The sequence below is a fragment of the Cucurbita maxima genome, unplaced genomic scaffold, assembly GCF_002738345.1.
Source record: "Cucurbita maxima cultivar Rimu unplaced genomic scaffold, Cmax_1.0 Cma_Scf00003, whole genome shotgun sequence".
NCBI lineage: Eukaryota > Viridiplantae > Streptophyta > Magnoliopsida > Cucurbitales > Cucurbitaceae > Cucurbita > Cucurbita maxima.
The window spans coordinates 1,382,811-1,409,615 of record NW_019272019.1 but is presented as its reverse complement, the minus strand read 5'-3'; the positions used below and the strand labels follow the sequence as shown (position 1 = coordinate 1,409,615).

The 26,805-nt window shown below is 34.8% G+C and overlaps 2 protein-coding genes and 1 long non-coding RNA gene across 3 annotated transcripts; 1 reads left to right on the top strand and 2 right to left on the bottom strand.

Annotated features, from left to right (window-relative positions):
* The first annotated feature begins 936 nt into the window (after window positions 1-936).
* Window positions 937-13,324, top strand: LOC111473749 (eukaryotic translation initiation factor 5B-like). Its single transcript, XM_023119154.1, has 13 exons — window positions 937-1,465; window positions 1,650-3,829; window positions 6,340-6,902; window positions 7,041-7,148; window positions 7,239-7,339; window positions 7,440-7,530; window positions 7,619-7,729; window positions 7,811-7,876; window positions 8,979-9,038; window positions 9,240-9,797; window positions 12,265-12,384; window positions 12,576-12,695; window positions 12,874-13,324. Exons 2-13 carry the CDS (start codon window positions 1,708-1,710, stop codon window positions 12,937-12,939), a joined length of 4,086 nt encoding a protein of 1,361 aa, XP_022974922.1. The 5' UTR covers window positions 937-1,465; window positions 1,650-1,707; the 3' UTR covers window positions 12,940-13,324.
* A 1,548-nt stretch (window positions 13,325-14,872) lies between these two features.
* On the bottom strand, window positions 14,873-15,920 carry LOC111473970 (vacuolar iron transporter homolog 2-like). The gene is made up of 2 exons (XM_023119253.1): window positions 15,059-15,920; window positions 14,873-15,023 (listed from the first exon to the last, which is right to left on the bottom strand). Exon 1 carries the CDS (start codon window positions 15,823-15,825, stop codon window positions 15,166-15,168), a length of 660 nt encoding a protein of 219 aa, XP_022975021.1. The 5' UTR covers window positions 15,826-15,920; the 3' UTR covers window positions 14,873-15,023; window positions 15,059-15,165.
* Window positions 15,921-17,068: 1,148 nt separating this feature from the next.
* Window positions 17,069-17,721, bottom strand: LOC111474017. Its single transcript, XR_002715843.1, has 2 exons — window positions 17,426-17,721; window positions 17,069-17,299 (listed from the first exon to the last, which is right to left on the bottom strand). It is a non-coding gene; the product is annotated as an uncharacterized LOC111474017 (long non-coding RNA).
* Between the last annotated feature and the right edge of the window lie 9,084 nt (window positions 17,722-26,805).

Here is a 26,805-nt window from a genome sequence, read left to right as displayed (position 1 = left end):
ATTAACTCTTCATAATACTACATTTTGTCACCGGTTTCATATCATGCAGGCGATTCCTAGAAATATTTCTTACTAAATCTACTCTTTTCATAATGTACGCGTCCATACCCATCATAAGAGGAAAGATATCCCGATGCATGTGACATACAATAATGCATGAGATCCCAACATTTTTCACATTTATTAAACCATATAAAACAATATTTCCTATTTTCCTTCATATCATATCATTTTATGTCATAGCTTTCAAAAAAAAACTTATCTCGGGATTGTGCATCTTGTCAAAACATTTTATCGCATGTCATTCCTATCATACATCGTATCATATCATAGACACAACATATTATAAACACATCACACATAACATACATATGACGCGTGCGAAGCCACTAGGCACATGTCATCATATATAACACAAACTTCTAACCATGCCGATAATAATGCCACTTACCTGATTAACTTAAGATGATGTCACTAATTTATTCTTAATGAAATTTTGAATTTTGTTTTTTGAAATCCAAGTCAACCTACGTGAGTCCATGACATCAATTTCAAGTTTAAACTCTTGCAAAACTATTTCGCTAAATTTTACAATAATAAATAAAATAAATAGAAGAATCAAAAAAGTATTATTAAAAAATCAAATAATTAATTACGAGAATTAGAGCATAAATTGCAACAATTTAATTGAATCAAATTTATTATTAAGATCACATAAGAATCTAATTTATTTATAAACTACAAGAGTCTTAGGTAATAAAAATTAATACTAAAATTTAATTGAATTAATGTTTAAAAACTAAATAAATATTTATTTATTTTTTGTCAGAGGAAAATATATTTTAACCTAAAAATGAGTAATATTGTTTTTATTTTACAATATTTAAATCCACTTCCCATATTTATTACATAATATAAGGAAAAAAAAAAAAAAAAAAAATCTAAACCCTAGCTTGCTTCCTTCCTTCGCAATTTCGTTTCTTCTCTGTTTCTCACTTCCTCATATCGACCGCTGTCGCACCTCACCGGCGTTTTTTCTTCTGCCGCTGCTGATCGCCGGTAACACCTCCACTGACACTTTTCATTCTTCTCTCTCTGCCCCAAGTTCACGGCGCCACTCCAATCCCATCTCTCTGTCGCAGCCCCTCTATCTCTCAGCCGCTCGCCGCCGTGATCGAATCTCATTTCTTTTTGGATTAACCGTCCTCAAATTAGGACCAATTTGGAATTGGGTCAGTGTTTAATTTGAAATCCTGGCCAATCGGTTTTACTTCAGACAATTGTTTTTGGATGAAAACAGGATTTCCAATTAGACTGAAATTCAATCGCCAGCTTTGTTAATATGATTTTCTATTTGCTGGACGAAGCTCTCCCAGATTCCCACCCCATTCGCTAGCTTCATCAATATCTCTCTATCTTCACTAGCTGACTTTCTTCGTTTCGCTCTGGATAGCTGACTTCGAAGGTTCATTGTCGTTCTTTTGGGCTATTATGTTATTTTTTTTTATACGTTCTACATCCTGTTGTTGTTGTTTTCTTTTTTTCTTTTTTTCTTTTTTTCTTTTTTTATGGTTTTATTATGTTGAAGAGAGATCTGATACGTAGCCGATTGGTGTTGATGCGTCTAATTTATAGCAATGAATTTGCAGGTAGGATTTTCGGGGCGCAATCGTTGGTGTTTTACGGTTTCAATTTGCCGATATACCAATGGGTCGAAAGAAGCCTACTGCACGGGATGATGACGGCGCCCCTGCGGCAGCCCAGGGTGGTGGGAAGTCAAAGAAAAAGACATTTGCAGTAGATGACGATGAGTACTCTATTGGAACCGAGTTGACTGAAGAAGCCCAAGATCAGGAGGTCAAGGTCATGATAACGGGGAAGAAGAAAGGTAAGAAGGGCAATTCGAAAGCTTCACAACTTAAAGATGATGATGATGATGATGATGATGTGGATGGTGTTTCTGAAATTGTTATCACCGGAAAGAAGAAGGGTAAGTCGAAGAAGGGTGGAAGTAGCAGTGCTTTTACTGCTTCCAGTTTTGGTTTGCTTGAGGAGGAGGGAAAGGATGGCGCTAATGATGATGACGATGATGATGAATCTGTGTTGACAGCAGAAAAGGATGATGATGAAGAGGAAGATTCTGTGATCAAGTTTTCAGGTAAGAAGAAGTCGTCGAAGTCTTCCAAGAAGAGTGGGTTTTCTGCAGTGTCAGCATTCGGTGCCCTTGATGATGAGAAGGACGAAGATGTAATTGATGATGAGAATGAAGAGATTGATGATGAGCCTGTTATTTCATTTACAGGTAAGAAGAAGTCATCACAAGGTGGTAAGAAGGCCGGGAATGCATTTACAGGTTTTAGTGGTCTTGATTATGAAGATGAGGACAGAAATGATGATAAGGATGATGGTGAAGATTTTACTACAATGACCTTCTCTGGTAAGAAAAAGAAGTCCTCTAAGGGTTCAAAGAAGAGTGGAAATTTGTTTAGTGCAGCATTAGCAGATGAGGAAAATGATGGTGATGATTCTATTTCAAAGCCAGGTAAATTAGACATTGATGGTGTTGATGAGGACGATGTCAATGTTATTTCATTTTCTGGCAAGAAAAAGTCCTCTAAGAAGAATAGCAGCAGTACTTTTACTGCATTAAGTGATGAAAATGCGCTTGGCGATGAAATACTCAATACAGCAAGTAGCAATCTTGATTCTAATTTATCTAAAGCTAAGACGGAAGCGGTGGCTGAAACTTCAAAAAATAAAAAGAAAAAGAAGAAGAGCGGAAGGACTGCTCAAGAAGAAGATGATTTGGATAAGATTCTTGCTGAGCTAGGAGAGGGGCCAGCTACATCAAAATCAGCAGATCCTCCTCTTTCTTCACAAGAGGCTAAAGTTGAGAACCAACCTGAGCTTGTAGCTCCTCCTGAAAAGGAAGTGGAAGAAGAAAGCACAGAATCTGCTGCAGCAAGGAAGAAGAAAAAGAAGAAGGAGAAAGAGAAGGAAAAAAAGGCTGCAGCTGCGGCAGCAGCGGCTGCTGAAGGGAATGATGAGAAAATCGAGGAGGTGAAGACCGAAATTATTGAACCCAAAAAAGGTGCTGCCAAGGGTAAAGTGGTAGAGAAGAAAGTGCCAAAGCATGTTAGGGAGATGCAAGAGGCAATGGCTAGAAGAAAGGAAGAAGAAGAGCGAAGGAAAAGGGAAGAAGAAGAGAAATTGAGAAAGGAAGAAGAAGAGAGACGTAGACAAGAAGAACTTGAAAGGCAAGCTGAGGAGGCTAAGCGTAGGAAGAAGGAAAGAGAAAAAGAGAAGCTCCTACGGAAGAAACAGGAAGGCAAGCTGTTAACAGGGAAACAAAAGGAAGAACAACGGAGGCTGGAGGCAATGAGGAATCAGATATTATCAAATGCAGGGGCCTTACCTCTATCTACATCTGACCCCAGTGCACCGGCTAAACGACCAAAATACCAGACAAAGAAGACAAAACCAGCCCACCATCAAACAAATGGTAGTGCACAGACTAAGGTAGTGGAACATGTAGAAGAAAGAATACAAGAAAAAGATGTGGCAGAGACTGAAATATTGGAATCTGAGAAGATTGAAGCTGTTGAGTCGATGCTTGTGGAGGAAAAATCAGATACTATTGAGGAGGCTACTGTAGATAATGAAATTCAAGAAGACGAGGATGATGATGAATGGGATGCAAAGAGTTGGGATGATGCGGTTGTTGATCTTTCCTTAAAAAGTTCTTTTGCTGATGAGGAGCTGGAGTCCGAATCTGAGAATGGCATGAAAAAAAATAGAAAGAATAGTGCTCCAACTTCAGGCGGTGCAGGTAATGTCAATACTATAAATCAACATATGTATGTTCTGGATGCATATTTCTTGCAGGTTACTTGGATCAATTTAACATTAATCAAAATAAAAGATAACAATTGATTAGAACTAGTTACATGGGGGCTGAAGATGCACTTCCATTTTGATACAGTCAACTGTTTCTTTTTGGAAGTTCTATAATTTTCCATATCATGCAGCACTTTAGACACTTATTGTTGCTTCTTTATTGATTTGTCAACCGGTTGATATTTACACTTGTCTAGTCGGTAATATTTTGTTGAATTTTTCTACTAGTGTCCACTGTCCATAGATTTTATTTTTAATTATTCTTCGGATCTTATTTGTAGATTAGAGTCCCTTTTTGTTTGTCTTTCTCCCTGCTCCTTTTTTGTATGCCCCTTCGCTATCTTTTGTTTTTCTCAACGAAAACATGGGCTTTCATAAAAAATAAAAAACAAATTGAGTGCATGAAAATCAAAGGGAAGGATTAAGTGTTGTGCGCAAATTAAATAAAATTACAAAAAAAGACTTGGAGCGAAAGGAGAGGGTATGAGGGAGTTCTTTTTTTACGATTCCCAATTAGAAATCCTCGTTATTCCTTGTTTTTTGGGAGATTGCCATGGTCTTTTTTTTTTTGTTTCTTCCTTTATGAAATCCTATGACCCAACTTCCAAAAGTGCGTCAATTTCTTCCATTCCATAACTTCCAAAAGGTCTTGTGATGTATTATTAAGAACTCTGAATCTCACAGGCATTTATTTATATATGTGACTTTGCAAGCAGAATTTGGAATGTGGTGCTCTCTTCCCTTAGTTGGCATACCTCTTTCTTGGTCAATGTGGAGAGCATTTCTGTCTTCGAGTTGCGGCTACCTCGTCAAAAAGATCGGGAAATTCTTTGGTTAAATTTAGTTGGAGATTTCTTAGGGTCTCTTTGGATTGAAAGAAACAACTATACATTCCATGATGATTTTCATTTTTTGAAAGATTATTTTAGTCAGTTTTTTTTATTCTTGGTTTTTTGATAGATAAAATTGCCAGTAAGTTGGACTGGTGGAAGAGTCTCACCATTTCTAGAGGAGGAAGAGTGAACTTAGCAAATTCCATCCTTACGAACATTTCTCTATACTTCTCTATTTTCTCGTGCTCTAATCCAGTCATCAAGTCTTTGGAGAAAATGATTAGAGATTTCTTTTGGAAAGACAGCAAAGTGGATGGAATGGTGAATCTTATAAAGTGGGAAACGACCTCCCTACTTCTACAGGCATTTGAAATCTTGATATGAGGAACTGTGTTTTCCTTGCCAAATGTGGCTGGCGTTTTATGGTGGAGAAGGAGGCTTTGTGGAGGAAGGTCGTTGCTGCAAAATACTGCTGGGATGAGCATGATTGGGGGCCCTCGATGAAAGGCTCTTGCATCTTTAAAGGCCTTTGGATTCAGATCATGAAGAGTATTTGACTCTCTGAAAATCAGTACAAAATTGAACTCTGCAAAGTTAATAAAATCAGGCTTTGGAGGGGAGGGATAAACGGTTGATGGATGTACCGTTGTTTGAAGCCTTCCCTCGACTTTACAGAGTTGCTGTCTCCAAAATTTCTTTACTAAGCCAATGCTGGTTGGTGACGTTTAAACGGTTGATTGACGCATTTGTTCTTCTTTTGTCCATTCATGGCTGTGGTTGGGAAAATCTTTTTGGCATTTTTAATCTTCATTGTAGTTGACCTAATAAAGCGTGAGAGGCCCTTTTTTCAGATCATTGATGGTTCTTTTTTTAAAGGAAAAGCTAAGGTCCTTTGGTCTAAGGGGGTGGTTGTTCCCCTTTGGCCACGGCATTGGTTTGAAGGAACTCAAGAATCTTCCAAAATAGGTTCCAGCAGGGAGGTATTTTGGGATTTAGTCATTCTTTTTGCTTCTTGTTGGATTACTACTAAATTATATTGTAATTATAGCTTATGTCAAATTGTCACCAGTTGACACCTTTTTTGTTACCCTTTGGTGTGTGGGGATATTTCATCTCCCCTTCCTTTTGTAGCCTTCTTTTGATAATAGAAAAAATGTTTCTTATAAAAAAAATCTTGCTTTATCTGGTGTATGCACTTTTACTATCCCTTCACAAATTATAGCTGAAATGATTACTAACTAGTTGACTTACTATGAAAAATATATCCAACAAGTGGAGAGACACATGATCTTTTTCCATGAGTGGTACTTCGAAGCTATAACATAGACATAGGCCAGCTTGGAATGACTTTCTAAGTGCTTTAAAAAGTAGTTTTTAGAAAGTCCAAACAGATTGTTAGAAAAAAGTGATTATTTGTAAGCCTCTTGAATGTTATTATAATGGTCTTCTAAAAGAAGAACTTTATTTGTTTGTTTGTTTTCATTTTTGTTTGTTAAATTTAGGTTGTTATATCATTGATTTTAATTCCGTCTTAGCATTTTTTCTTTTTCTATTTTCAAATTTAAAGGCAGAAATTTGATTCTCTGTTTACTAATACTTGCATATATAGTTGCCAAGCCAGCTGCCCCTGCCCAAAAAAGTTTACCTTCTCAGCCTATAAAATCTCAAGATATTGAAAACACAAAGAAGCAACATGAGGTTGAGGTTGTGGACAAGGGCAAAAGAAAAGATGATGCTGTTAAGAACAGAACTTCAATTCCGGATGCTACTCCTAAACAACAGGAAGAAAATCTCCGCTCACCCATCTGTTGTATTATGGGGCATGTTGATACTGGTAAAACCAAGCTACTGGACTGTATTCGTGGTACAAATGTTCAAGAGGGAGAGGCAGGAGGAATTACTCAGCAGATTGGGGCTACATATTTTCCTGCTGAGAACATTCGTGAAAGAACTAGGGAATTGAAAGCTGATGCAAAGCTGAAGGTTCCTGGCCTACTTATTATTGATACCCCTGGGCACGAATCGTTTACAAACTTGCGTTCTCGTGGTTCGGGTTTATGTGATCTTGCAATTTTGGTTGTTGACATCATGCATGGCTTAGAGCCACAAACAATAGAATCTCTTAATCTCTTGAGGATGAGAAACACAGAATTTATTATTGCTCTGAATAAGGTAACTACTTTTTGTTTGTATTTGCATTCGACATTTTTTCAAAAAATATTCGATTATGAATTATTTTCTCCCTTCTGTATATTTCATTCAATAAATGAGATATCTGTTTCTGACCAAAAAAGCTATGCAACTCTCAAGGTTGACAGACTTTATGGGTGGAAAACAACCCGCAATGCACCTATACTTAAGACAATGAAGCAGCAATCCAAAGATGTGCAGAATGAGTTCAATATGAGGCTTATTCAGGTTATATGCATTATCCATTTTTCAGTTGTAATTCTTATTTACCTCAGTTTAATATGAACTTGATTGATTGTAATTTTTTTTGAACAACAGATTATTACTCAATTTAAAGAGCAAGGGTTAAATACCGAGCTTTATTATAAAAATAAAGAAATGGGGGAGACTTTCAGTATAGTACCTACAAGTGCTGTTACGTAAGTTTTGCTGACTTGTTGGTATTATTATTTTGACTTCTTTAAGCACTCAACATATTTTCTTTCAAGTTCTCTAATAGCTTGTTTCTGAATATGTTAGTGGTGAAGGTATTCCCGACATGTTACTACTATTGGTGCAGTGGGCCCAGAAAACCATGACGAAGAAACTTACGTATAGTGATGAAGTGCAGGTGTTTTCATTTGCTATGGCTTCTTATTACTATTTTTATGTTAATGTGAGAAGTTTAAAACTGATCATGTTCTGATGTGGATCAACAGTGTACGGTCTTAGAGGTCAAGGTTGTTGAAGGTCATGGAACAACTATTGATGTCATATTGGTTAATGGTGTGCTGCATGAAGGAGATCAAATAGTTGTTTGTGGCATGCAGGCAAGCACTGATCTATGAATATATGGAATTATTTTGTCGTTTGAGGGTCTTAAAATCAACTTTGGAATTTTCTTGTTACAGGGCCCAATTGTTACTACTATTCGAGCCCTATTGACGCCCCATCCAATGAAGGAACTCCGAGTGAAGGTATGACTGCTTTTAGCTTCTTTTTGTTCATATACATTTAGATGATTGATCCTTCTTATAAAAGATGACAAAAATTAATGGTGATACGTAATCTTGTTGATGTATTCATCTTTGGCTCTTTCTGTATATGTGGTTTGATTAGTCTATGAGTCATTTACGGGAATAACTAGACATGTTTGAGTTAATGCTTGGAAATTAGTAGCAACTGTCAAAAATATGCAAGAGACGACAGTGAGAGTTGGGGAGATAGGATTTTAGGAGGACAAACTGTGGGAGAGAATTGTTCTCTTGAATTCTCACAATAAGACATTGTAATTTCCTTTTCAAAAGTAACATGTTCATATGTGTATATGTTCATGTATATATATATATATATATATTCTTCATTCCAGATTTCCATGTTATGGTTCCTTTAACTTTGATAAAATATAAAGATGTTTGAAGCTGGTTTCTGAGTTGAATGTAATAATTTCAAGTGTGTAAGTGTCCCACTTCAATTGAATTTGGATTTTGTTTCCAAGCTTCGTTGGAGGAAAATAATTTTAGATTCAAGTATCATCTTGATTTAAAGAAAGGTGAGAAATATCTTTTTGTTTGCCACAACATTCATTTCTATCAGAATAACAGAGTCCTGGCGTCCTTATTGAAACTTAGTCATACATCCTTATTGGAACGAGAGATTACTACTACTAAGCTTGTTGAGGTATTTGCAGAATTATTGCACTGTAGGAAGAAACACAATGTACTTCAAAGACAGTAAAATGAGTTCATAAATAACCCTTCTGAAATCAATATGTTCACTACTGTAGAACCTGGAAAAAGGAAGGTTTCAGAGTCTGGCTTTAGGTTCCATTCCTTATTGACAAAAGAATCTAAAATTCTGTACCAAAGAGGTGGGCATGTGCTATTCTAGCTGGAGGGGGAAGGTTGGTAGAGGGAGTGTCTTTGGTATTTCTTAGTATTTGAAAATATTTTCCAAGCACTCTCACTTCAATGACTGATTTTTTGTGGCCTGTATGAATATGCACTCCTTGATGAAACCCTATTATATTTATATGCATGTCCTGTAATGAACTGCTGATGATGCTTGTATACTTTTCAGGGAACATATCTACATCATAAGGAAATCAAGGCTGCTCAGGGAATAAAAATAACTGGACAGGTGATTGGTCATAACTATTAATCAAGCAATACAATATATATTTTTTTACCATCAAGAGGTATTTATTTTGACCTGGACACTATGGTTAGTCATTTTGAAAGAAATTTGGGCACATCATACTTGGATGAGATTGAGTATTACTTCTGTTGAATGATCTTAATGAAATCTCATTGGTATATATCTTTATGAACATTTGTATAGGGTCTTGAGCATGCCATTGCTGGAACCAGTCTTCACGTGGTAGGTCCTGAGGATGACTTGGAAGACATTAAGGATTCAGCAATGGAAGATATGAAGTCAGTTTTGAGCAGGATAGACAGGTCTGGTGAGGGAGTCTGTGTTCAAGCATCTACACTTGGTTCCTTGGAAGCATTGTTGGAGTTTTTGAAGTCCCCGGCAGTGAGCATTCCTGTTAGTGGAATTAGTATAGGACCCGTTCATAAAAAGGATGTCATGAAAGCTAGTGTAATGCTTGAAAAGAAAAAAGAATATGCCACTATTTTGGCTTTTGATGTTAAAGTGACTCCAGAAGCTCGAGAACTTGCAGATGAGCTTGGTGTGAAGATTTTTATCGCTGATATCATCTATCACTTGTTCGACCAATTCAAGGCCTATATCGATAATCTTAAAGAGGAAAAGAAGAAAGAAGCTGCTGAGGAAGCAGTCTTTCCTTGTGTTCTTAAGATTTTACCAAATTGCATTTTCAACAAGAAGGATCCAATTGTGTTGGGGGTGGATGTGGTTGAAGGCATTGCCAAGGTATTTATTTTTCCTTTTCACCTCTGATGTTCAGTTCAATGCTTCATATTTTCACCTCTAAAATCTCAAAATTTGGCTTAATTTCTTATCTTTTGCTCTGTAGATGCATGTACACAGATCAGTTGCCTCTCAAATATATGTCACGTGATTAAAAAAAACAATGAATTGATTTAGAAAAGAAGGAAAAAAATCTAACATTGCAACATCCTTATGTTAGCATTCATTTCTGATACATGACCTTCCATACCTTGTACACCTCGTTATATTTGTTGATCAAATTTTTTAATCCTTTTCATTTATGTGATCAGCCAACAATTTTTTTTTTTTTTTTTGGATAAGAAGCAATGTAAAACAATTTCATTGCTGTACAACCATACGTTTTTAACTTGTCTAAATGCATGACACTTTTAAAATTGTTACTGTTGATGGAAATTACAATTTTCAAATCAATTTAGAATAGTCATTTGCATATGATTTCTGCAAAGATCTTTTGGATTTGCAGGTAGTTTTTAATTAATATCTGTCTGTTCCTTTATCTTATTTCTTCCAATAATTCTTTAGTTTCCTTTTCTTGTGAATTTCCCATCGTCTAGAACTATCTTGTTAGTTAAATGAGAATGTGTTGAGAAACCGAAAGGATCCCTGAGGTGAGGTAGTCAAGTGGGCATAGAGTAACTTCAGACTATTGGCCAACCTCCTGAAGTTTGGGAACTTGACCTGGGGTCGAGCCAGTTTAGATTTGAAAACATGTGGATTTCTCACCCTTTGCTTAAAGCTTCCTTTGATTTCTGGTGGGGGGCTACGGTTTAGATTTGAAAGAAGTGGGAGGGCTTTCGATTTTTTAGAAAACTAACGTCTTTGAACAAGACTATTAAATTTTGGAACAGGACTTTTTAGTTTCCCTGTGGGTTTTAGTTTGCTTTTAATTCTCTATAACTAGAGAGCCCCTTCCGTGTGTTCTTTTCATTTTTCATTCTAATAAAGATTCTAGGGTTGATTATGGGAGATTTCTCCTTTTAGGTTTAGTCACTTAGGCTACATGAATTTGGTATTAGAGTGGACGTTTAGAGAGAGCTTTGTGAGATGTGCTCGTTGCCAAGCAATTCACATTATTTTGGGGAACCTTTTAAGGTAAAAAAATTTCAAAGATTTGTCCAAGAATGGAGTACTAAGATGCTAGATGGATATTCAAGACTAGAAAATACTCTCTTGGTCATGAAACACGACCAAGAAAGGCAGAAGCTTATTCTAGAACACACATCACTTCCTGCTATTGTTATCCTAGACCTTGCAAGGTAGTCAGCATAACCTACATCAACTTTGAATTCAGAGTATCTTGGAAAAAATGATTTAGACTGGTTCAATTTCCAAAACGACGAGGAATTGATAATGTAGAAAAAGGTTGAGAAAATTAGGAGTTTGTTCAAAGCCAAGAGTTTGCAGATGTTACAAAACTCAAGAAAATATAAACCTTCCATAACTGAGAAGATTTGAAATTTGTGTGTGAAATAATTTTGCATGAAGAAAAAATAAGCGGAGAAACAAGAGAATTTGAGCAAGGGGGAAGGCCAGTTGTGCATAGAAGAAGAAAATGAGACAGTAACGTGTGAGGTCGAAGATGTGAGGAAGTGGGTCAAGAATGAAGATGCCAATATTCTTTGTAGCTCGAACTGGCTAATGCGGTTTGGGAGCAAGGAGTCTATATTTTGTAGCTAATGTGCTACCATCCTGACCGTTCTCATTTATTAGATGTAAAATTGACTTGTGTGAGTCTATATTTTGGAGATAAGAGGGATAGTATGGAAGAGGCTTGGGAGCGAGGTAATCTTGTGAGCTTCCAATTCTGATAGAACATGGTACTCCTTTATTTTTTGTTTTGGCTAGTTGGGCATATTCTTTGTAGCTTGAACTGGCTAAGGCGATGCTTACCTCTTTCCTTGTACAGTTTTTTTTTTTTTTTTTTTTTCAGTTTTCATTTTGGATTCTAATATAATTTGCTTGTTATGAGAGAAAATGGAAGATACTTTGAGGTATGGGTTTTGCAAATCTCTCTTATTTTGTGGCTCGTGTATGAGAAATGTCTTTCAACAGGGACGTTACTTGGAAGTACGCTACCTCAAGAGTAGCATAGAATAGATCCCTACGAACACTCCTTTTTTAAGGCATAATCTCTTTCTGGTTAGATTTTTGTCCTAAAGTTCAATCTGACACTTCGGATTTCTAGTGTTTGATATTTCTTTAATAGTTTCGACATAAGATACTTCGCAGGCATTTATGGTATTATGGTCACGATAGAAAAGGAAGAATAATAGTGCATATTTGATGGAAGAACATTGAACTTTTGCCTGTATTTTTGCATTCTTTTTAAAAATTTCTTTCAATATATGTCGTGAATTATTTGCAAACAGCAGGTTGAAGAATATATCTTCTGTAGTTCAATCTTTTTGATGTTTTACCATGGCTGCAGGTTGGCACACCAGTTTGTATTCCTCAAAGAGAATTTATTGACATTGGTCGTATTGCATCTATTGAAAATAATCACAAACCTGTTGATTATGCAAAGAAAGGGCAGAAGATTGCCATTAAGGTAACCCTTTTCGTTAATTCTACCGGTGTTGCAGTCGTTATTGTTACGATCTCCATAATTTTTTCCTAAAATAATAGGCTTGTTTGATGCAATCTTATGATTCTTATTAGAAAGTTCTACTTTTTCTTAATACTCTGATCCCTTCTCAAATTCTCAATATGTGCTAAAGTTTCATCGGGTTGTTCCAACAGATAGTCGGGCACTCTTCGGAGGAGCAGCAAAAGATGTACGGCAGGCATTTCGACTTGGAGGACGAACTCGTCAGCCATATATCCAGGAAGTCCATTGACCTTCTCAAAGCCAATTATCGGGTTAGTTTACTTCTCTCTCTCTTTCGTTCTCTCTGTTTCATCGTGAAATTCGAGCCTACGATGATATGGTAAGCATTTTTACACTGTTAGACATTACAAAAGGTCTTTCAAATCTTCATCCAATTCAATTATTATTATTATGGTCTGTTTTGGCCAATGAATCGAATATGTCGTATAGGATGACTTGTCCACGGATGAGTGGAGACTGGTGGTAAAATTGAAGAACCTTTTCAAGATTCAATGAGAAGAACGAACCATCAACTTGTGTGGTTTGCAACTTTTCAAACAGCTGGTTCGGGTCCGGTGTCGTTGGATTGATATGTTGAAGATACAGAGGAAAGGTGGGGAGGCAAGAACAGGTTCCTTGAAAAGAACAGCTGTGCCTGCCGAGTTTGGGTTTTATGGAATGGATGATGATTGTTGAATTCAATTCATCAAAGGTGAGAAGGTATGCGGCATAACATAACACTATTTTTGTTGAATGAGAAAGCTATCAAGCAATCAACTGAAATGTTCTCTCATTCTTATGGAATATCATTGAATACCTAAGTTTTGATGTGATTACCTATAGAGATTTTTGTTTTTTTTGGTATGAAATTAGTGATTGCATGATCAATATCTGTAAATATATGTTTGTTGTTCTTCGCTAATTTAATATTTTTGGAGTATTTCATTTCACTTGTTGGCTAAAAACCGTGGAACGGGACGGTTGATGGGATTTTAGTTAACTTATAACACGAATGCTTGAAAAGTGAAATATTTTATAAATAATTAAAAAAAATAACAACCCTTTCGAGTTAAGCCAGTTTGAATTGTGAATTCTATTCTGGTTGCAATGGTCTCTAACCAAACTAACTTGAAATTTTGTGTTGTCCAAAAACATTTTTCCAACTCAACTCATATACCTAAAAAATTCATTAATAAATATGCTAATAATAATAAAAAAAAAAAGTAGCTATTATGCCCTTTTTTAACGAAGCATAGAGTCCTACGGTTTCATCGACTAATAAAGTTATCAAATGAATTGTAATTGAAATGACCCTAAAATGAATTGTAAGTTGAAATGACCCTCAAATTATGACAATTGAAATCTAAAATGAATTGAATTGTAATTGCAGTTGAAATCTAAAAATGGATTGAATTGTAATAACAGTTGAAATGACCCTAAAATATATAAGTTAATATAATGCTTTAAAGTTGAAAATATCATAACAAAATTTAAAAAGGTCCCTCAATTCAATCATTTGAATTAATATCATAGAATATATAATATATTTTTTTCTATATTATTTATTTTTATAATATTTGAAATTAATCTTTATAACTAAGATCATTATACATTTGGTTTCTATATATTATTAATAATTATATATTAATATAATATAATATTATATATAAATATTTTATATAATTTTATCTGATATATTTAATATATATAGATTTTTTCTCGATTATCAATATCTATATATTGTTATATACTTTTTAAGATATACCATTTTTATGTGAATTATGTAAATATTTTATTATAGTTTATCCAATATTAAATTGCTTCAAGTTAAACCCAATTTAGATTTAGAGTTCTTATATTTAAGTCGTCGAAAAAATTGCACCTTTCAAATTAGGTAAAATAAATAATTCAGATACGATATAGATTAATTCATATACCTTTACGTTCAACTCGAGTGTTATAAATAAAGAATCTTATTTACAATTTTTTTTTTTTTAAAAGTAGGTTTTTAATCCATTAAGTTTACAATAATCATTAAAAGAAAGGGAAAAGTTTTAAAGTTAAATCTGTTAGGGACAACATTAACATAAAAAAGTTGCTATTAATTATGTTAATATTAATACTTAGGTTTAATAGTTTATGATCTCACACATTATTATATTAAACAACAAAAAAATAATATTATATTAACATCATAATTTATTGTTGGTTTGACCTAACACTATTAGAAGAACAATATAATATCTCACTCTCGTGATACATTTTCCTCTCAAATTGAAATAAAAATAATTAATAGTGAATGAGTAAAGTTTCATGTTCTAATTTTCAAAACTAAGAATTCGTACTAATATTAATATCTAAAATACGATTGCTCTAAATTTAGTAAGTGATTTAGGGTAAGTTTGTACGAAACAATTCCGTACTTCTCTCGAGAGAGGTTCGAGTTTAATAAGGGCGAAGATACGAGAGATTTTTAGGTTAACTAGAGGTAAAAAGTTTACATCTTTGATATTCAGATGAGACTATCACGTCGTGAACTAAATAAACTATGCTCGAGGAACCCCGAAACGTTTGCAAACCATCTATATATATATATATATACACAAGCAAATCAAATCAAAATCAGCTAAATACTGCCCAATCCCACATCATTTTAAACTATAGTTGATTCATGTATACTTCCCTACACACCAATTAGTAAGAACTTTAATGTGACATCTTTTTTATTTGCTAATTATTCTCTCATAGTCCACTTGATCCAATCAACTTTGTCAACCCAAAAGTCACAGCCATGGCCGTCCACCCTCCGATCAAGACCCTCACCGCCGACCTCACCGTTGGTGCCTTCCCCAACGCTGCCCCTAGCCACCCAAACCCTACTAGAGCCATGGTCACTGCAGCCACCACAACTCCTAGCCGAACCCTATACTCCCTAATGAACGCAGCCGCCAGCAGCGGCACCATAGCTCCGATGGAAAAGGCCAACGCCGAGGCAGCTGCCGCCTGAAGAGGGTTTGGCAGTTTCTCTCTCTCCTCTTCCTCCAAGTCCTTGTTTCTTCTTATATGGGCCATTTCTATATCTAATTGAGAGTAAACGGAGACGAACTCACCGATCGCCATGCTGCAGGCACCGGCAATGAGACCGGCGAAACCGGTGAGAATCATGGCTTTAACGTCATGCTTGACAGCTCCGATACCCATCATGAGAGATGCAGTTGAGACGAGACCGTCGTTGGCGCCTAGCACGGCGGCGCGTAACCATTGAGCGCGTTTCGAGTAGTCGAAGGGTTGGGATTGGATTTCATCTACTACGTTGTTGTGGGTTGATGTCATTTGGTCATGGGATGGGAGGGGGAGCTTGGTGCAATTGTTGAGGGAGCTGCTTTTGTTCAATGTTGACATGCTAAGGCTTAGAAGAAACCCTATTGAGATAAATTAAAGACAATGGCTTAGAGGGAAGAAGAAGAAGAAGAAGAAGAAGTTGAAGTGTGGTGAACACACGCCCCCATGATGTCTATTTAAGAGGGAAAATCTTGGTCGTGGGATGGCCATATTGGTAGTGTCTAATATGACTATACCGCTGTATAAGTAAGTGACACTATCTCCGTTAGCATGAAACTGGTTGGGAAAACTAAAAGAAAAGCGATGGTCGTTATTCTATCTCTAATCTCTAGTATCAAAGTCATGCCTTTATCTTAACTTAGTTATGTCAATAGAATTTTCGAAGGTGTAGTCATACTGACTTAGGTGTCAAACAAAAAAGTTTTGGGTCTTGAAGGTGTAAGATCATATTGAAGATTCGTGGTTGTAACACCTGCTGATGTATCTCATAGTTGGGAAGACTAACAATTTGCTCTAGTGAAGAAGAGTTGTCTAGACTCAATGGTGTGTACCAGTATGGAGGTTTGTTGTTCTATAAAAAATGACGTTATTATCAATGAATTAAGATATATCCATCTGTTTTTTTAACTCAAGAATACGTGGAGGTAGAGATTCGAACCTTTGTAAAAGGAGGGAAGTGGGCATTTAAAATAGAACACAAAGTGTATTCGTGGATTTCTTATGTGGTATACATTTATTTGTTCATGAATGAGTGGAAATAGCACCAATTGAATGGTTAATGCTCGTCTCCATCTTTGCTTTTCTTGCTCTCTTTTGTTTTGTTTTTCTCAAAAGGACAAACTTTGACTGTGAATGAATAGCTTTTCATGTTTATTTGCTTGTCGTTATCTCTTCATTTTGGTTAATATTAGTAAAACATGTAGTTCTCTTTTGTCGTTAATGTTTCAAAAAGAAATAAAAAGTAAAAATTTTGGATTTTTTTTTTTCTTACAAAAGTTTAGTTTTAAAAGAAAAGTGATATCAAATTTAGACGGAGGTGGTGGAAATAGAATTACTAGATGTCATGGTCATGCTTGTCCAAGACGTGTTGTCCATGGTTGCTTGCCCATGCATTGCGATTCTGACACTAGGTATAGGGTTGGATTTCGAGTTAGTTTAAAGATGAAAAAAGTGTTTTTCAAAAATGAAATTGGTAAAAATCCGATCTTCTAAGACCTGAGTTCATTACCATATTCATGTTGATGTCATTTTAAAGTGAAAAAAAAAAAATGAATAGGTTACAAACTTGTACGTTTCAAAAAAAAAAAAAATATATAGGTTTGGGTTGAAATTCGAGAATAACAACTTAAATAATGTAGAGGTTCAAATGAATACACGATGACATATTGAAAAATACTCAGTAAGTATTTTTTTTTTTTTTTTTTGTTGGGATTTGACATGTATACGCTCGTAGTAAGATATCACGAAATCAAAAGATCTAAAACCATTCACAACTAGTCAACTCGCATGCACGTGGATGAGCAGTTCTGCAGTTCTGATGGACATAAATAGATGATTGTCACAAGGCCATACCATGAAGTGGTCAACATGGTTGTAAAGTGGTCAACTAAGCAAACATATAAATCATTAATAACAACTCTTTAATAAACTGAATCCACACCGTCAACATACTTAAACTACATAAAACTCTTCCGCCTCCCCTATAAGATTTAGCTCTTCATACAAACAGAATTAAATAAAGGAATCCACATCTTAATCATGTAAAATTGGTAGAATAAGAAAAGAGATTAAATGATTCAAGAGTTATCAAGATTTGTTGTTGTTCTTCAATGGAAGTTCTCCTCCTTTGAGATCTCTCGTCCACCTCTTTGCCCTAATTTATCCTTCTTGGACTTCGTTTCGTTCTGCTATCAACAACTGCTAAATTAGAGTTCTTCTTCTTGCCCTCTCTTAGGGTTTTTCTTCCTGCCTTTCGGTTTTACAGCAATAGAAGCCTCGGCTGTGTCTTTTACGTTTTCTCCTTTGGTGGCTCCCTTTCATTTTAGGTAACCTTCCCCTTTTGTATTATTCTTTGCTTTCCATTTAGGGTTCAAAAGGCGTTAGTCGTCCACCTATAAAGTTTTTAATTGGGTAGTCAATGACCCAAATGGCTTGTTAATTTGGATTATAATTTCCATGTCATCCCCGTAAATTATGCATTTCGAATTGCTTCAACATCAAGGTCAACAATGTGTTTTCAGATTTGTTACAACATCATGGTTCAACGTATATATTCTGAAATTTTACCAAGTAACTCAATTAAATGTACAATTAGGCTTGATTTATGTAAAATTGATCTTCTTTTCAAGTTGAACCATAATGCATAAGGGGGACCTACATCTCTTCCCACAAAGGGCTTGAAATGAAGCTATATCGATGATAATCATGCAACTATTATTATATGCAAACTCTATGAGATATAAGTGGGAATCCCAACTACCTGTAAAATTAACGTTAATTTCTTTATGTGTGGAGAGATACTGAAGACTTCTTAATATGACCTTATTTTCCATATTAAGATGAAAGGCATGTTTTAAATGCCATGTTACATTATGCGATGATTTTCCTAGGACACAACCCTAGTTAATGTTAATGATGATGAATGTATGAAGACCAATATACGTATATTACTTATAGAATATGTGAACGGAACTTAGGGTTGTATCAGAAAGATGTGTTAAAGATGAGAAACCATAGGGATCTCATGCACTCTGTGTGTACATATACATCGTCCTACTTGCCCTTTTATGATGATGAGTACGAACGCGTACACTACGATGATGATAATCATCATGCCTTGTGTCACGGTCATGCTTGTCCAAGGTGTGTTGTCCATGACCGCATGAAAGGTGATTGTGACACCTCGCATGACAATCAGAGGTCTGCTGACCTCCAGACGTCGCTATGGATAACTACCTCAACTATGATGGGTCCAAGGGGGTGCGAACCGCCTAGGTATTCATGCTTACATATGTGAGTCATGTGTAGGGAAGTACTATCTATCCATTTTTTTCCGGAGTGGAGGCCACCCATATGATGGTTTTAACTAAAGATTCCTAGAGCATGAGTTGCATGTGTTTGCATTTCCCGACTCTAATAATGGGGTCACTTATCGAGTATTTCTTAAAAACTCAAGTCGTGCACTACTTCTACTTCAGGTAAAGGCACGACACCCCTATACGACTAATGACGAGTTCGCAATCAGAGACCATGACACATGTATAGGCCAGTAGTACTTTAATTTCTTAATAAATTTGAAGTAAATTTCAATGTACAAACATTTTTGATGTACCACTATTCGTACAACTATTTCTTGCCAACAACAAAACACGAAAATAGACTTTTACTCGTCTATTCTATGTCAAGTGTCGTTTAGAATGACTTTAGGTTATGGAGTGAAAAAAAGATAGGTGTCGAGATATTTTTGTTATCAATATATTTGTTTTGGAACTAAAGTTGATATGGCTACAATAAACTCTATCTTCTTCCTATTCATTTCTTTCCTCTTTAGACAAAAAGAAAGAAAAAGAAAAAAGGACCAAAATAACAAAGCAATGAAAATGATTCTTCCTCCTAAATCTACTTTTGCAATTTGCAAGAGATGTCCATTATTGCTTACATAATTTTCCACCTTGCTAACACTAATAAAAACGTTAAATTATATATTATCTGAATGCAATAGCTAAGTCTACCGTTAGCAGATATTGTTTTCTTTGTGTTTTTTCCTTTGAACTTCTTCTCAAAGTTTTTAAAATACGTCTACTGAGAAGAGATTTTCACATCTTATAAAAAAAATGTTTTATTCTCCTCTCCAATCGATGTGGGATCTCACAAGCCACCCCTTCAGGGCTCAACGTTGTCACTGTCACTCGTTCTCCTCTTCAATCGATGTTGTTCCTCTCTCCAATCGATGTGGGATCTCACAATGGTTGGAGAGAGAAACAAAACATTCTTTACAAGGTGTGAAAACCTCTCCCTCTAACACGCATTTAAAAACCTTGAGGGAAAGCACAGAACAGAAAACCCAAAAAGAACAATATCGACTAAAACCTCGATTCATTTTGACCTTATACGTTTTAATGTTCATTTTAGGTTTGATACTTTTAACTTTGGTTCATTTTGGTCACTCGTCCCTATACTTTTAAATTGTCCTTAATTTTTTTATTTATTATTTTCTTATCCAAATATATTTTTTAAAAACTTTATTAAAGTTTATGCGTGTTCTTCAACCAATAATAATCAAACTTATTATAATGATTGTTGGACAAACTTCTATTGGAAAATAACATTTTAATAAGTGGAATTCATATTAGTAAAGTTTATGGGCCTTATTTTAAATTAAATTAGACATTAAAAAAGATTTTAAAAAGTTACTTAACTAAAAAAGAAAAAAAAAAAAAAAAAAAGAAACCAATGAATTAAGAACAGAAGAATGGGAAGGAATAAAAAGGAAAGGAAAAAAATAAAAAAAAAAGCTTTTGTAGAAAAAGGAAATTAAATATGGATATAAGGCAATGATTAAATTATGCATAATAAAAAAAAATTCGGGTTTGAATTGACGTGGGGATCTCACAATCTGCTCCCTTTGAGGACCAACGTTCTCGCTAGCACACTGTTTGGTGTTTGGCTTTATTTGAGCTTTCCCTCAAGGAAAACTTTATACGGAATGTTTTGTTTCTCTCTTCAACTGATGTGAGATATCACAATCGACCCCTCTTGAGAGTCTAATGTCCTCGCTAGCACCCCGTTCGGTGTCTGGTTCTGATGTCATTTGTAATAGCCCAAGCCCACCGTTAACGGATATTGTCCTCTTTGGACTTCCCCTTCTAGGTTTCTCTTCAAAGTTTTAAAATGTATCTGTTACAGAGAGGATTCCACATTGTTATAAGGAATGCTTCATTTTTATCTCTAATTGAAGTGGGATCTCACAATCCACTCTCCAACGAATGTGAGATCTCACATCGTCTTATTTAATATCAAATTTTACTATTATTTTAACTATTAGAGGATTGACAATAATCTCGTAAAACAAGACGTGCATTACATGTCAAGCACTCGTTTGTATGGTGAAAATCGTGTTTCATACTTACAAGTACAAGTTGTACAATTATCCTCTTGGAAGGAAATAAAAATAAAATAAAAAAATAAACTTATGTTATTTCAAAAATTATAATGTTTATAAAAAAAAAAAAATTATAATTTCCAAGTCCATATTTCACAAGTTTCATTTTGAAGACGAATTCTTAATTTCCCTATTTTTTTTTTTTTTTTTTAATATGGGTTGTTATTGAATTGTTTATGTGTAACGATCTGTCTTGTGCGATTCTTGGGTTATGAACGGATATCGTTAATGTGTAATGAAAACTGGCTCATATACGCTCTTACCTTAGTCGCAAAGTTTGGGTTCCACCGTATAGTCTACTTGTTGATTCTTATTTCAATCATGACCCTTATGTCACTCATCTATCTCATATCGTTTGTAAGTCTTATTTTATGTCTATGCACTAAAGCTTATTGATAATTAAGACCTAGGTTCTAAGGGTTCGATGGAACTCATTGAAGAGTTATTACTCTTAAAGTTCATAGTAACTCATAAGATAGTCCCCCGAACTTAATTCATTCATCTAAGAACCACTTCTAATTCCTTTCAAAACATAAAGTAGTCCTTTGTGAGGCATCCTCGAAGAGCATAACAAACTCACTCATCTCAGTCGCTCGAGTACAACGATCCAACTCTTTTGAGGCCTAACAAATTCATTCCTCCTAAAGCAACAGTCCATCACAATTCTCGAACATAATAAATCAGGTTGCATCTAATATAATTTGAAATTTGAATAAAATTAAATTGATTGAATATATATTGAAATATGTTATGATATTTAAATATAATTTAAATAAAAATATATATTAAATATCAAAATATATTGTTTCAAATTTAAAAAGAATTCTTTATAAATCTAACCATCAATTCTTTCCTTTTGTCAATTTTGATTGATAGAGGAATATGATTCAAAAATAAAAATTTGTTGCATGACATAAGAAATAGTTAATATAACTCTAGTTGATATGATATCGTAGTCTATTGGAAAAGTGGGTTTTTTGAATCATTAGTATCAATAATTTGATGATGAGGCATGTGGATGGCCTTATTGTAAGTTCTCGATGGTCAATAATTTCTAAATCAATAAAGCTTGCAATGCTTAAAGTTCTTCAAAAGCTATGAAATGGGATGCTGAAGTGGAAGGCACCACATATGTTGGTGCTGAATTAAAAGGGTATGGGTAGGAGTTGAAGATAATGTATAAATTAAATGGCAAGAGTTTCCATTCTACACGAATCTCCCCACTATTGCTCAATGTTAATACCGGTAAGAAATCTGTAATGACCCTAGATTTCTATTAACGTAAAGTCACTATCGTCATTTTAACCTAAACTTTTATGTAAAATTTAACTCTTGATATATCATCGTAAAATTATAACTTCATCTTAAAACATAACATCATCATTAAACATACAACTATGGATGTCTTGCCTATTTTAACCTAAGTCTAAGAATTTTAAAATGCTACTAGCCTATATACACGCCATGGTCTCTGATTGTGATGTCGTCGTAAGCCGTACAGGGGTGCCTTGCTTTTACCATAAAATAATGTAGCACACGACCTGAGTATTTTGAAGAATATTCAGTAAGTGACCCCACTATAGGGGCAAAAAAATGTAAACACATGCAAGTCATGCTCTAGGGACCTATCGTTAAAAACATTATAGGAGTGGCCTCCAGTCTGGACTAAATTGGATGCGTAGTACTTCTCTACACACGACACATATGTGTGAGTGTGAATCCCCAGGCAGTTCGCACCCCTTGGACCCATCATATACGAGCTAGCTGTCCGTAGCGACGTTTGGAGGTTAGCAAACCCCTAAGTGTCATATGTGGCACGATCACCATCATTAGTGTAGTGTACGTATCCGTACTCAGCATCATAAAAGGGGAACTAACCCAATGTTTATGTACACGCAGAAATGCATGAGATCCCTATGGTTTCTCGTCTTAAAAACATCTTCATGACACAACCCTAGTTTCAACTTCTTTATATACTTCCTACGCATGCACACATGGACCCACCGGACTTGTTGAGCTAGTGCACGTTCATACTGCCAAACGTCACGAAAGGAAAAGGCCTACAAAATATCATGGTGAGCATAGATGTCATAAGGTACGCGTCCGTACTTAACATAACTGGGAAGTATCCCAATGCACGTGTTATACAAAATGCATGAGGTCCAATAACATTATAACATGACATATATTCATGACAATAGTCATACCTCAATCCTTTTCCTGACGTAGCATTCCTATGAGACATACATACTTGATTCTTGTAATATTGTTCATAATAAACAATATATGATTTTCTAGTGTCTCATAGGCATAGGACGTACATATTAAAATAATTTACATATGCATCAAATAACATCGATAACGTAACATGGTTCCATAGCATAACATAATCCTAGCATAGTATATCTGATAATATATCATAACTTGTAGGCACATAACATACATCATATCATTTACCTGACATAATAATTGTTGTACCATGTAAGAGTTCACCATTACACTCTTCGAAATTGTTGTACTTCATAGTACCAACTAGATGTACTCACAAGTTTATTGGGCATCTCTATAAACATCTTCTTCTTATGGGATAACCCTTTTGGTACTTAGATTTTTCTTTAAGATGACAATTTAGCTAATCGCTTGTAAGGATGAACATTTAATTGATCTACCAATCTCAAATGGTAATTCCAAGATCTACTCATCGTAGTTATGAGACAAATAATCTCATGTTCCTTTAGTAAATATGAGATAGGACCCTAACCTTTTTCATGTTACTTTAATACTCATTTCCTTGTAACATCATTAAGATTTACTAGCCTTCATATATTCCTTAAAAAGAAGTACAAGTAGATTTCTTCGTACATAACAATTATGTCGGTTTGAGTTGTCTGAGCTGATTTTGAAAAATTCGAATAACCTTCTACACTATCTTGTTAAATCAAGAGAACTTACGAATTTTTGACACTATACGGGTCTAGCCAACTCCAAGTTGTTTTTACTATAACAATGTCCACTAAACTATATTCCTTAATATTTGACGCTCGGGAGAAATAACATTGTCTAACCAAGGCACATACTTAGGGTTAGTATAGGGTTAGTATGAAGCACATTATATAAGACTATCAAAATTGGTATAAGGGCTCATTTTGTTGTCTTTTTTTCTTTGATTATACTTCTAGGATCCATATAAGTACTATTGTAAAACAAGTTTAGAAACTTCCTTGAAGAACGGACTCGTGAGAATAAGCTATGGGACATGTAACGAGACAAATGACATCATAATAACTCATAACAAACATGTCGAACTTAGACATTTGCATAAATATACTAGCCATTTTCATACGTATACTAGCAACTCATAACCTTTCTTAACAAAGTCATTTTCATGTTATACTAGTGTTTAATAGTTTACTAACCTCTTTTAATGAGATTATACATTCACAATCACCGTACAACCTACCTAGCATTTACATTCCATACATAGAAAATCTTAGATAACATATCAACATCTATTATTATCTTTCATTGGGCATATATGACGAAGACGAAGATGAAGCGTTCGCTCCAAGGTCATGAAAACATTCTAAGCCTACATCGTATTCTAACCTAAAGAATCTACAAGCCTAGAGCTTTAATACTAACTATAACCATCCTATTTTTTTCTAAGAGACGTCACTACATGCATAATATGTCTATTATGCGCGAAAAAGTCGATAAAAACATTTCATAAATGATATTATGTACTTAATCGTTCATATTAAATTCGTTTAAAATAATCTTGCTTCAACAACATAAGGTAAAACTCAATACCATGAATTAAAATAAAATAAATCTAACTACATGATCTAACCTAAGAGTTACAATTTAGACATAAGTGCAACTACCTTAACTTTGCTTCCATGGCCTTCGCAACGATGTTGTCATCCATGCAAGGATACCTTACCTTTACTTGAAAAAAAAATAGCAAGTAAGTAGTTCCACGATTAGGGTTAGGAAAAATACAAATGCAAACTCAAACATTTATGGTGGGACCTATCTTTACAAAAAGGACTTTCTTTCGTAGATAATTCAAACACGCCCTCAAACTTGACTGAGTTTCCCAATCCAAAGGCTTTTACATAAAAAGACTAATGGATTTTCTTTCTTTCGGTTGCCTTTCTATCAACATTGAACCTCAGTGAGGATACATGCAAAGTCACGATTCAACACAATTTCTTTTACCTGCCCACTATCACGACATTATAAAGGAAGTTATTGAAACTTACAAAAGTGCTGCTTAGATATAAAAAGAGACAAAAATAGATATGAAAGTGGGAAAAGAGTAACATAGTTTCATTGGCCATTAGATACACCAATTTTAAGTTTGGGTGTGCTATAATGTTAGAAGTTCGAAATCCACGACCTAAGAAAAATGATTAAAATCCAAATATTGACCATTAGGATTTTAGCTCGAGTGAATGGTCAAAAGAGTTAAAGAGTATAATAGCGTACACCAAGGAGAATTTGTTCATCAAAGTGTGGTGCCTCACTGAAGATATACTTCCATGTTCTCGTCAAACTAGAATCTATATGTTGGATCGAGCTAGGTTTAGGAGTTTTTTCATCTCATTAGTGGGGAGATTTTCATTATTTATGTGAATTCGGATAGGTTTTCAATTCTCTTAGGGTGAAAAAGCATACATCTCATGAGTATTTATAGTCGATAAAATACTAACTTCTCATGAGTATTTATAGTCGATAAAACACTAACTAGCTTCTTAAACTTTCTCCACAAGTTAAGAACCACGAATGATCTTCCTAGTTAAAGCATAAACTTATTCACAATTTGATAACTACTATCTGTTCTTCTCTAGTTGCTTCATAAGTTAGTAACTTATTCTATTAAGGCTACTGACCATTCTTCTAAATTACTCCATAAATTAGTGACTTATCTACTAAGCTCACATCCGGTCTAACTCTTTTGAGTGTTGGATCTTTTGACATTGTGGTGTAGGCTAGTTAAGCACCCATTAATTATGTTAAGGTGTGTTGAAGCTTGACCCTTTTGAGTTGGACTCAACCACCTCATGCTGCTTACTAAGTATACTCACTAGTTAAGTTAAAGGTGAGTTGAAGCACATCCGATCCTGCTTTCCCTACAACTAGCCATCTCAAAATAACATTGATCATCTGTAACATTGAGTCAAGTATTAAAGACTTCATTTTTCATAAAGTTAAACTGTATAAAATTTTATTGAGGGTATTGTAGTTTGAACAGTAAGACGAGGTAAAAGAGAAAAATGCTTTAAAAAATCTCTAAATATATATTTTTAGCAATCTTTAATATATTGGTATTATTTATATATTAGAAGGGGAGATATCTTTCTTTTGAGCCTTATTTTATCTAATTTATCTAAATAAAATTGCTCAAAAAATATTTATCGATTTTATCGATATCCATCGATATATAAAGATAATTATATATATCGATATAATTATATATCCTTATAATTAAAGGGTAGATAAAGATAATAAAGAGGGATAAAGAAGGGTTTTTTTTCCAGCCTTCATTTTCTATTTTTTATACTATGTATCAGAGTAATTATCCTTTTTCAATTTGGTGAGAGATGTGACTAAAGCAGCATATGTTTATAGTTATATCCCTAAAGAGGATACGTCATACCGCAGGTGTCCCACTCCAAAAGAATGATCCAGTCTCCGATGACCATCTCAACTTTCATCGGAGTCGGCGAACAGTGGAAGGGCAGGAGTAAGACATTCTATGGTGTGAATTATATCTCTCTGTTTGTGTGAGTGTGTGTTTTGAAAGATGAGTAGTACTCAGGAGGGGTTTTTTAAGGAGTAATTAATAGTTGTTGTAATATATGTACTAAAGGGTA